Below are 12,259 nucleotides of genomic sequence, written 5' to 3'. Positions count from 1 at the left end.
ATTAGTAAAGTAATTAGAATTAGATTTTAGAAAATTGTGTGTATTTAATTAGAGCAAGTTATTGAATTAAATTAGGTTTGCAAATTCATGTAGGTCTAATTAGATAGATTCTAATTGTAGTGTATATTTAATGTAGTAATTAATTTAGATTAAATTTAGTGTTTTTAGGAACTAACCATTAATTATTATAGCATTTAATCTTAACTAAACCCTAGTCGACCCTACCTTATCCCATCCGACCCTTGTCCACCATGACTAACCCTAGTTAAGTAAACCTAACCGACCCTAGTCTAACCGACCTTTGTCAACCCATAGTCAAACCCTACCTAATCCCAATAGCCGCCACCTAGCTCCTCCCTTAATTCTAATTAATTAGCCTAACCCTAAGTAGTTAATTACCTTAGTTAATGTTACTAACCTTAACCACCCTTATCTAACCATAGTCAACTTTAGGAGACCAAAATGAGTTAACCTACCCTTAGTCAACTAAACTTCGTTAGTTAGATTAACCCTAGGTATTTAGTTAACCTAATTAACCCTAGTCGAATTTCTAACTAAACCCTATTTGACCTTAGTTAGGAACTAACCGACCCCTTAACTACCTTATTAGAACCTAGTTAACCCTTACCTAAACCTAGTTAGTCATCCCATCCGATCCTAACCTTAGTTAAATCCTACTAACCCTAATCAACCCTTGTAAACCCTAGTAGCCCTAACCGACCCTCATTAACCAACCCTATAGCTAACTCTAGTTAGTTTGACTAACCTTAAGTAACCTAACCCTAGTTACACTCTCTTAACTCTAACCGACCCATTAACTACCTTGGTAGACCATAGTCAACCGTACCTTAGATAGATAACCCTAGTTACTAGTTAGAATCTAACCCTAGTTAGTTTAACCGTATATTAATAATTGCTTTATTAGGTTAGAATTAACATTAGATTAATTAGTCATTAGGTAATCATGTTAGCTAGAGTATGTTAGATTTAGTTAGATTTGTCATTTAGGTTAGATAGTTAATTGAGTTAGTCATTGTTTTAGTAAGTTAGAATTAATATTAGAATAGTTAGTTAACATAGTTAGTGATATTAGATGTTATAAATTAGGTTTAATTAGAGTTTATATTTATTTAGGTATCTTATTTAGAGTATTCATGAGTTTAGGTTAGGTTAGTTCTTATATTTTGTAACTTAGCTTAATTGTTATTCTTTGTTGTAGTTTAACAGTAGGTTAGGTTCAGTTAGGACTGTTTTTTGTACGTAGTTCAATGTCCAAGTGTCAATTATGGATTCAAAGGGATGAATAGTGCACTGAACGAAAACCCTAATTTTTACCCGATCGTGCACTAGTTATTTCATGTGGATTTTTCGTGAGTTTTCTGGATATTATTTTTCTATTCTCCACATTGGTGTGTTAACTGTCTGCAGACCAAATTTCAGCTCGATCTGAGTTGATTTGGTCTGGTTTTTAAGCGTATTATGAAAACAGCTTTTTCTGATTTTGAAATTTCGGGTCCAGCGATTTCCCAAATTATCCTGATTTTGAAACGCTTCGTTCTGGAGATCCGGAACGTATTTTTCACTTCTGTAAAATGCGTCAGCTTTTTGGATCTGTCTTGTGCAGAATAGAAGTGATTTAACTAAATTTAGAATTCGGTTGACCCCTCAAACAGTTGTTTTGCGAGAAGCTGTCAGAATCCATTTTTGCCTTCTTTAGGGACAAAACAATCTTTTAACTCTTTGTATGATTTCGTGTGGTTTTACTGTCTTCTAACATTTTAGTTAGTATATTAACAGTATTTAGAGTAATTAGAGTTACTTAGTTCACTTAGTTAGTATAACTTTCGTTTTTTATATTTAAATTAACTGTAATTTAATTTAGAAATAATTTAGAAATAGTATAGAATCAGTATTAGATGTAATTTAGATGATTTCTTGATTTAGTTACTGACTTTTTGTTTTTATTATATAGGTTGTTAAGTTAGAACAGGTTTACAGATGCAATTCAATTGTGATGTGCGACTGCACTTGATATGAAAAGACAGAAATGCCCCTGAAGACCTGCTGAAGACTTAGCCGCCTATTGTAGTTTATTTTCATAGTTAGAATGTTATTTAATGTAACTTGTAAACATTGACATAGTTGTAAACTTTGTTTTTATTAATAAAGTGTTATTTTGGAATTAATTCAGAATGTTCCCGTTCCCTGTGGATTCGACCCATACTCGCCACTTCGGTGGAAAGTCGGTTTTATATCTTTGGTTGACGATTTTCCAAAGTTTATTGCAAATACTTGTTTTAAAAAGATCATTTCAAAATATCAACCAGTAACTTCATTGTTTTAAGGGTTATGATGTCACCACATACTGGACTGATGCATCCCTGGCTTGGAATTCAAATCGGAGATATGATTTATAGAGATGCTCTGATGAAGATGGAGATTCCTCTGTGGCGGAACCAAGTCCCTTGGCATAAGAGCTAGTAATGGGATTGATCCAACTCAGGTGAATCGTGACAGGTTCAGTGAGCTCCTGATTAGGGATGATCTAAGTGGATTTTGACAAGAAATGTACCTAAATGCAGACTCCTAATGAATTTGAGCATGCTTAAACCATGGTTCTAAAAGTTCTGAATGATCTGAAAGACCTGCTTGCTTGGTACTGCAGTAACCTTTGCATAAGAGCGTCATGAGAATTCACTGCCTGATTGATGACAACACAGACCATAAGTAGATAATAGATGGAAGGCACAAACTTGACTCATGACACTGAACATCAATTATTTAGATCCTACAAAAGATGAACAAAGAGGGAAAGGTGAGTTTGAAAGTGGATGCCATAGAAATCATAGAATTAAACAAATCAGGGGTCATAAAAAAAAAATTCAACATGTGCGGCTGATGCTGTGACCATCCAATTACATGAGCACTTGACATAACTCAGCAAACCTGGCAGCGGCACCAGCATCTTCCTTAGTGAAAATAAAGGCATTGCAGCCTCACAGTATTGGTTGCATAATTGACTGCAGCGTGCGGATGATGCTGCCGATTGAGGGGTAACACTTTTCACACTGGATTGAGCCCTATCTTACCAACTAGTTCAATAAATGAACTTTTTGCAAAAACACAGAACAGAAAACTGCACAGCAGGATTTTGGGAAAAGCTGGCAACCAATTGAAAAACACCACATGTTAACTTGATTTAAATCAAGAAACATAGTTCAATTTGACAAAAGCATTTATTGTCATTGACCCAATAATGAATCCACTATAACAATCATTTTATAGCCACTTAAAAAAAATGATATTGAACCTCCATCAACACATCAACCAAAGAGAAAGATGTGCTATTGGAGATACATAGAGACTGCTACCTCCTCCTCCCAGCATTGTTACTCCAAAACAAATTTAAAGAAGAGACAAGCATTAAATAACCAAAAGCATTAAGGTCGCAGATAAGAATGAAAACACCAACATCACTGACGACTGATCCCATGATCTGGTTCCAAGCCTAAATTTTATCATTATTTCACCATTCTCATTCACATGTGTGAGTGACATCAACACATTTGACACGTAAGGAAGAGAAAGCACCCTGAAGAATATCCTCATGTTGTATATGCCAGAAAACCATCCCATGAATTATCAGACATTGAGTAATTTAGATATAGTTACAGAAGAACAGTGATCAATGGAAATTACACTCATAGAAACAGTAAAACCACTGCCCATACTGCTGTGGACTCTTGATTTTCCAGGTTTAGGCAGTGCAAAAAGGATCGGACACAAACATTTGAAAAACAGAAAACATGGTGAACTGTGGCAAAGCAGAGTATTGTGAAATGGGAAACTGATGCTGCAAGTTGAATGATATATTTCATGATGGGATATAATGAACCCATTGATGAATGAAGAGAAAATAAATACAGGATAGTGAAATATTAAATCACAAAAACTAATGACAATAAAAATCCTATGCTAATACAACTAATATTATACAGATATTCGATGATGTTGATGGTGAAGACTAAATTTCATGAGCAGAGGAAAATCACTAATGGAATCAATGAGATGTCGAATAGTCAACATACTGATCAGGTGTTACCAAGTGCATTGGAAGACCATAAACAGAAGCGACTATTCTGGGTGTTTCTCATGGCTAACGCTGGACAAGAAAGCAAATATGATGAAGCAAAATAATCCTCTTTGGTAAGTAAACTAACAGGGATCAAACGCACTTCAGAAGCCTGGGCTTAATGAATGCACTCAGTGGGAACTCAGGTCGTCTTATTTCACGTAGTGAGTTAGTCATAAGCACCAATGATTCAAACCCAACATAAAGAACCGATTAACAAATCGATTTTAGACATCAGATCCTGAACAGTTTGGTCAGTGAATTGAGCTCTGACATCAAACTCTTCAAACTTAAGCAATAAACTGGCTTCTGCAACTCATGTGCACAGAAGAAAGGGGATGATTCCTCCTCCCTTTTTTTTTTTAGGCATGAACCAGGTTATCTATGTCAGTAATGTGGATTTAAGTGGAACAGATCAATGATAAGGGATGCTATCCAGGTAATCATAACAACAACAAACAGCAATTAATTGTTTAATTGCTGGAATTAGATCGATCAATAATCACATAGATGCTCAATCAAAACTCCATGAATTAATATAGAGGAAAAACAAGAATCGAAATTCACAAAAAATAAAAAAAATGAGATAACAGGAATAAAATTTGAGGATCAAAACAGATATTAAAGTTTGAAATAGATTACAACAAGAAAAAGAGCATAAATCAAAACAAGACAAAAAATAAAAAAAATAAAAAAATAAAAAGCAAGAAGATGGGATTGAGTTTCAGATGAACTACAGAGAATCATTAACCCCGACTAGCGTGAATAAAGCAAAAACAAATAACTGACAAAAGAAATCAAACATAAACTAAAAGAAATATTCGAATTAGGAAATTCCATTTTGCTTTTTGCCAAGAGGTGAGTCGATCCTGCTATATGCAGGCCGACTCTGTCACCTATGCATTGTGATAAAAAAAATGAAAAGATAAACAAAAGAGAATGAAAGGAAGCTCAGAAGGATATAATGAAAATGGGAATCAAATTTCTACAGGAAATCGAAGGAGGAATGAGATGACCTCTTACCTCTTAACTGCAGGGAATGGTTGAGTTTCCTTCAAAATTTCTGCTTATTGGAAAGAACCAGGTGGGATATTCGCCTGGTATTTGCAGAGAAATTTGGCCTCTCTTAAACACTACGGAGGAGGAATCTTGAGGGACTGCTCTTCAGCTCTTGCAGGGGAAACCTTGAACTAACGGGGGTGAAGAACCTAGGGAATGAATCTTCTATATATGCTGCTGAAGGATGATTTCGTGGTCTTGTTGCAGTTGATCGTTCCCTTTAGCGATGGGAAAAATCAGAGAAGAGAAGTAATAAAAAAGGGGAAGAAGAAGCCGGAAGGGAGAAGAGGAAGGAGAAGAAACAAAGGGGTGCGGGGGTGAAGGCGATGATGAATCGTGAAAGAGAAGAAGGTGGAGAAGAGATGTCGAGGTGGAGGGGTGAGAAACGGATGGGCTTAGGGTTCTTCTGAGTGCCCTTTTAAGGAGGATGAAGAAGGTTCGTGAAAGGGGTCGTTGGAGATCGAAGGTGGAGGAAGGAAGGGTTCGTGTGATGGAGGGCTTAGAGGAAGAGAGGGTTTTGGTGGGTAATGAAGGAGAGAGAAAGAGAAGGGCGATGAAGAAAGGGGCGGCCATCCTTTTTTCCGATGTCTTTCCCAAGAGAAACCCTAAGAAGGGTTCTTTTGTAAAAAAATTTTGTTTTTCCCAAAAAGTGGCTTTGTGTAAAAAGATTTTTCATAAAACGGTTTTAAATTGATTTTTTTAGCAAAATTAATTTTAAACCCATTTGTTTTTCTCATAACTTTCCTAATAAATTTTTTTTTTTGGTTTTTGCATTATCTTTTTAATTTTTTTTTGTATTTTTATAATAAAATCTTAAAATTTGTGAGAAAATAAAGATTAAAACTAATTTTTTTGTTTTTTTGCAAAAATATTTACAAAAGGGAATTTTTCTGAGAATTTTAAAAGCCATTTTGAGAAAATTTCTTCAAAAATGGGTTTGGATCCGGAATTGATTTTGAATATATCAATATGGAATTTAATTTCAGAAAATCTGAAGAAATGACTTGATTTTCTCAGAAAACGGGGTTAGGGGCCAAAGGGTTATTTTTACAAAACTTTGAAAAATTTGAGGTGTTCACAGCGCCCCACTGGCGAAGGTGGAAGGGAGTGCTGAGATAGGCAGGCGTCCCACACCTTGACCTGTTGCTGTCGTCGCTAAGGAAGGCAGATCTGGGGTTGTGTTCCACGCGACCTCGGTCGGCCAGAGGGAGGAACCACATCCCCTTGGCTACTCGTTGAGCGAGTCCCAAGAATCTGACGTCGAGAACCACGCGACTGTCGGCCAGCTGAAGGGAGAGCCACGTCCTTCAGCTATTCATTGTGTGAGTCTGGCTCTGAGCTTGCGCCTGCAGGAGCGTGAGGGAATAAGGAAGAGAAAGGGCAACTCGAACGTGCATCAGTTCCAAAATTCCATGACTCCTACTTTGCAACAGGGAAGGCTTATAGCCATTACAAAAACGGGCCTCCATGGCTGGGGCGCCCAAAACCAAAAAAGAAGAGCCCCCAACGGCTCTCTGAAACAAACAAGACCCTTGCACAGTGCGCAGAGGTCAGTCTCGAGGTGCTCTGTAATGGGCGTCTGTTGAGCCTTGCCACAAAAGGCCCCTGCAGCGCACCTGCTGCAGGGGCTGTTGAGACTTGCCACAAAAGGCCTCTACGGCGCACCTGCCGCAAGGGCTGTTGAGACTGACCCCTGCCAGAACCTGCGCTGGCCTCCTGCCAGCGCTCAGTCTCCTGCACAGCTACCTGCACATGCCACCTTGTCATAGCACACTGCCTGCGCTCTGCCTTCTGCTCGGCTGTCTGCACACGCCACCCCTACATTGCGCACAACTTGGGCCTATGCTCTCAGTTGGTGCGGTCCTCCTATGCACCCAGTTGGTGCGGTCCTCCTAGTGGGATCGTATCAAGTCCCACCATGCTTCCGACTTGCTTGCCCTCAAGCCAAGAACCCCGGGTAGTCCTTCCGAAGATCACTCTCCCACTTCCAACTAGCAGTCTTTATACCGCCGTTGTCCATTTCTACCAGGTGTTTTTTTACCAAGCGCTCTCTTCCACGTCTTAACCTCTTAGTCTTCAAGATCTTTGTGGGAAGAGGGGCGTCATCATCTTGCGGAATTTCAATTGTTGCTGGTGGCGTCCCATAGAATGGTTTGAGCCTTGAAACGTGGAACACGGGGTGTATCTTAACTTCTTGAGGTAAATCAAGAAGATAGGCCACCTTGCCAACCTTTTTCTCAATCCGAAACGGCCCATAGTATCTTGGAAGTAGTTTGGTGTAGGGTTGTTCGAAGAGAGACTTTTGCCCTCGTTGAGCTCGTTTAAGCCACACCCAATCGCCTTCTTCGAAGTTTCGATCTAACCGCCCTTTGTCATAGATTTGCTTCATTCGCTGTTGTGCTTGAGCGATGTTGGCCTTGAGGATGGCTCTTACTTCATCACGGTTTCGCAGCTCTCGATCTACGTCCAACGAATTGGCACTCCCATGTTCATAGGAGATGATGGAAGGCGGGGGGTAACCATACAAGGCTTCGAATGGGGTGAGGCCGATGGAGGATTGAAAGCTCGTATTGTACGCATATTTTGCCCAAAGGAGATAGGCAGCCCACTGAGTGGGTCGATCACTGGTAAAACACCTTAAGTAGGATGCAAGAATCCGGTTTATCACTTTTGTTTGCCTATCCGTTTGGGGATGGTTGGAAGTGCTGAATCGGAGTCGAGTTCCACTTCGTTGAAAGTATTCCTCCCACAATTGATTTAAAAAGAGTGAGTCTCGATCGCTCACAATGCTTTTGGGCAGACCATGCAATTTCACCACATTCTCTAAAAATGCGTCCAACACTTTGTGAGTAGTATAGTCTTTTGGGAGGGCCACGAAGTGGGCATATTTGGTGAACCTATCTACTATGACAAAAATGGATTCTTTCTTTCCAGAACACGGGAGGTTCTCAATGAAGTCCATTGAAATATCTTGCCATGCCCCCTTCGGAATAGGTAGGGGTTGAAGCAGCACTGAGGGCTTGATCCTCTCATACTTGTTAGCTTGACACGTAGGGCACTCTTTCACATAGGTTTTCACATCTTTTTTCATCCCCTTCCAAAAAAACAGTTTTTTGAGCTTTTGATATGTCTTAGAAACACCCCCATGTCCCGCTTGAAGAGTGTTGTGGCACTCTTTAATGAGATCTTTGGTGAGTTCATCGCCACTTGGGAGGTAGATCCTTCCCTTGTGGTAAAGAACGCCCCCTTTCTCTTGGAAGTGGGGGTGAGCCTGGGGTCCTTGCGGATCTCTTGAATTTTTTGTTGCGTTTCACTATCCTTCTCTTGAGATTCACATATTTTGCTTCTTATGTCATATGTAAAAGTGGTGAGTATGTGCATTGCATGTGAGTCTTCAAATTTCCTTGAAAGGGCATCGGCCACCTTGTTTTCGAGCCCCTTTTTGTACTCGATATCAAAGTCATACCCCAAGACCTTGGCTAGCCATTTTTGTTGGTTCGGGGTGGTGATTCTTTGCCCCAATAGAAATTTCAAGCTTCAATGGTCCGTACGCACAAGAAATTTCCTTCCAAGGAGGTAGGGCCTACATTTATCGATGGCCAGCATTTCCTTGTCGTAAGTAGAAAGTGCCTTGCTGCGATTGGGCATGGATTTGCTCATGAATGCTATGAGGTGTCCCTCTTGGGTTAGGACCGCCCCCACTCCTGAATCGCAAGCATCAGTTTCCACTACGAATTGTTTGGAAAAATCGGGAACTGCTAGGACCGAGGCTTGTGTCATGGCCACCTTTAGCTTCTCAAAAGCCTCTGTGCTTCTGCTCACCCATTGGAAACTATCCTTTTTGAGGAGGCTGGTGAGCGGTTGGGCTAAGTTCCCATAGCCTCGTACAAACCGCCTATAATAGCCGGTGAGGCCCAGAAAGCCACGGAGTCCCCGAATGGTATGGGGTAGGGGTCAATCTATCATGGCTTGAATCTTATCCGGGTCAGCTTGAATCTCATGGCTGGTCACAATGTGGCCTAAGCAGCTAACTTCGCGCTGGCCGAAAAGACATTTAGACATTTTTGCATGCAAGTGGTGTTTTCTTAATGTGTCCAACACCTCCCTTACGTGTCCCAAGTGTTCTCCCCATGACTTACTATAGACAAGTATGTCATCAAAGAACACAAGCACATATCTTCGTAGTGATCCCCGAAAAATATCATTCATGATGCCTTGGAAGGTAGTGGGGGTGTTGGTTAGCCCAAACGGCATGACCAAGAATTCGTAGTGCCCTTCATGGGTGCGAAAAGCTGTTTTGGGAATGTCTTTTTCGCTCATGCGCACTTGATGATAGCCGGACCTTAAGTCCAACTTCGTGAAGTACCTAGTGCCATGGAGCTCGTCGAGAAGCTCCTTAATAACGGGGATCGGGAATTTATTTTTTATGGTGGTTTCATTCAAGGCTCGATAGTCTACGCAGAATCGCCATCCCCCATCCTTCTTTTTCACCAATAGAACTGGGGATGAATAGGGGCTTGAGCTAGGTCGAATGATTCTTTGATCGACCATTTCTTGCACAAGTCTCTCTATTTCCCCTTTTTGGGAATGGGCATATCGGTAAGGTCTCACTAATACAGGCCCACTCCCAACCTTTAGAGGAATACGATGATCTTGAGACCTAGTGGGGGGCAGACCGCATGGTTCTTCAAACACATCTACGAATTCTTCTAGCACTTGAGCTAACTCTGAAGAGACCGCTTGGGGGGTCTTCCCTTGGCTAGGGTCCACGGATTTGGCCGTGAGGAGGTATACGGTATGGCTACCCTGCAATAGTTTAAGTGTTGTGATGGATTCGATAGCAGTGGCTGTGGGGGCCTTGACCCCCGCAAGCTTGACCTCCCTTCCTTCATTTTGAAACTTCATTTCCATGGAGGAAAAATCCCACACAACCTGTCCTAAGCCCTTCAGCCATTGCATCCCAAGGACGACATCAGCTCCTTTCATGGGAATTACGTAAAGATCTACCTCAAATCCACTCTCTTGAAGTCGTAGGGGAACATCATCGCATATCTCTCTATATTTGAGATGGGAGTCGTCCCCTACCATAACATCGAACGCGGGGTGTTCTTTGAATTTGCATCCCAAGGCTAGCACAAGGCTCTCACGAATGAAGTTGTGGGTGCTTCTGGTGTCTATCAAGACATCCAAGTCATGCGTGCCAACCTTTCCCCGTATCCTCATGCTTTGGGGACTTGGTGCCCCCGAGAGCGCGTGGTAGGAGATTCCATGCTTGGAATCCTCCTCATTTTCATTTGCCTCTCCCTCTTCCGAGTCAGCGGAGCTACTCTCTTCGTCCCTGCTATCATCTCTCACTTGGTACACGTGGAATTTCTTGCATTGGTGGTCTTTGGACCATTTTTCATTACAATTAAAACAGAGACCTCTCTTGATTCGGTCTTCCCTTTGGGCGCGCGTAATGAATTCTACTTTTGGCGTGGAGGGTGATGCACCCTTGGCAAACCGTGGTTTCATTTGGCTTGGTTTTCCCTTGGCGTGCACGTCGGCTAGGCAGTGAGGCTTTTTGGCAGCCCATAATCTTTTCTGTTTTGCATGATGCAATCGGGCCACCTTGTTAGCCTCTTCGGTGGATCTTACATTGGCTGCCAAGACTTCGACTCGCAGCTCCTCACGTAACCTGCCTGTATATGAGCTGATGTCTTCTTTTAAACCGTTGTAATTTTGAAAAGATTTTTATATGTAAAACATGTGAAAACCAGACATCAAATAATAAAAACCGGTTCTCACTAGTGGATGAGACCGGGTCGAACTCAGGGAACGGGAATATTTTGTATTCAAGTACACAAATCTAAACTAATCTTTATTGCTGAATTATTAAAATGTAAAATGTTCAAGAAAGGTAAAAACAACTAACTATTACAACAAATGAATACCCTTCGCAAAGGGCGTAAAGTGCAATATTTACAAACCCAATTAAATTCCTAATTCTAAACTGAAAAGTAAAAAGAAGCTCTACTCTTCGTACTTCGTGTCACGTAATCACTTCCGCTCCAGTCCTGTGCTATCTTACACAATTCAGATGAACATGAGAAGTACAAGAGAGAAAAGTAAAAACTATACAAAACATAGTTTATGCTAATTCAATGCTAAAACATGAAAGCAATCTATTGACAAATAACTAAGTAATCAACTACAACTAATACCTAATTAACAACACATAAACTGAAAAAAATTGAAACACCACGAAAATGAGGGATTTACAGAAAACACAAGGAAATGATATGTAAAACAGGATGGAAATTATGAAATTAATGAATTGAAAAAGACATGAAATCAATGTATTAAAAAATATAGAAACATGAATGTGAAACAAAAAGTGAATGTAATACAGGCAAAACAGTAAATGAATGTAAAAACAAGACAAAACAAGAGTTAACTTTGCAAAACAGGAGATAAAGGGTGAAAATAAAAAACAGGAAATGAAAGATAAAAACAGGGAACAATTGAATTGAAAAGCAGGAAACTTAATGCATTAAAAACAGAAAATACATGTAACACAAGACATGAAACTTAGCAAAATAAAAACACGAAATCAGAAGGTGAAAAACAGGGGATTACTAAATAAAAAAATGGAGAAAAACTTAATGTAAAAGAAGACATTAAAATTTGCAGAAAACAGGAAAATCAATGTTAAACAAGAAATGACTGTAAAGTGAAAACATGAATTTTAATGAACAAAAACAAGAAAGCAGGGAAATTACTGAATGCAATATCAATGCAAAACAAGAAACCTATAATATTTGTAACACTGGAAAATGCAGCTAATTATAAAAAAACATGAAATCATAAGCTGAAGAGAAGAAAAATCAGAGACTGAAAAAGAAACAGAAATTGTAGGGAATGAAAATCAAAGGCACACGTTGCCTTGAAGATGAAAAATTCCAAATCAAATGCCCTGAATGGCTTCCGAATGGGCTCAGTAGGATGATCTACTGGAGATGAGGCTTAAGTAGAATCGTGTCTTCAGCCGTAACTTGAAATTTTCAATATACTATGAAACGACTTTCA

At 40.0% G+C, this 12,259-nt stretch overlaps 1 protein-coding gene across 1 annotated transcript; it reads right to left on the bottom strand.

The window, feature by feature from the left end:
• Window positions 1-9,145: 9,145 nt before the first annotated feature.
• Window positions 9,146-10,705, bottom strand: LOC149840143 (uncharacterized). The gene has a single exon (XM_090005005.1). The coding sequence runs from the start codon at window positions 10,703-10,705 to the stop codon at window positions 9,146-9,148; it is 1,560 nt and encodes a 519-aa protein (XP_089861131.1).
• Between the last annotated feature and the right edge of the window lie 1,554 nt (window positions 10,706-12,259).

The sequence above is a fragment of the Nuphar pumila genome, chromosome 4 (assembly GCF_984573655.1).
Source record: "Nuphar pumila chromosome 4, dmNupPumi1.hap1.1, whole genome shotgun sequence".
NCBI lineage: Eukaryota > Viridiplantae > Streptophyta > Magnoliopsida > Nymphaeales > Nymphaeaceae > Nuphar > Nuphar pumila.
Note: the sequence above shows the minus strand (reverse complement) of the source record. Positions and strands in the feature narration are given on the sequence as shown.

Bases quoted from the DNA above. Each gene is read 5' to 3' on its own strand.
- LOC149840143 (XM_090005005.1), bottom strand. From the start codon at position 10,705: ATGAAACCACGGTTTGCCAAGGGTGCATCACCCTCCACGCCAAAAGTA.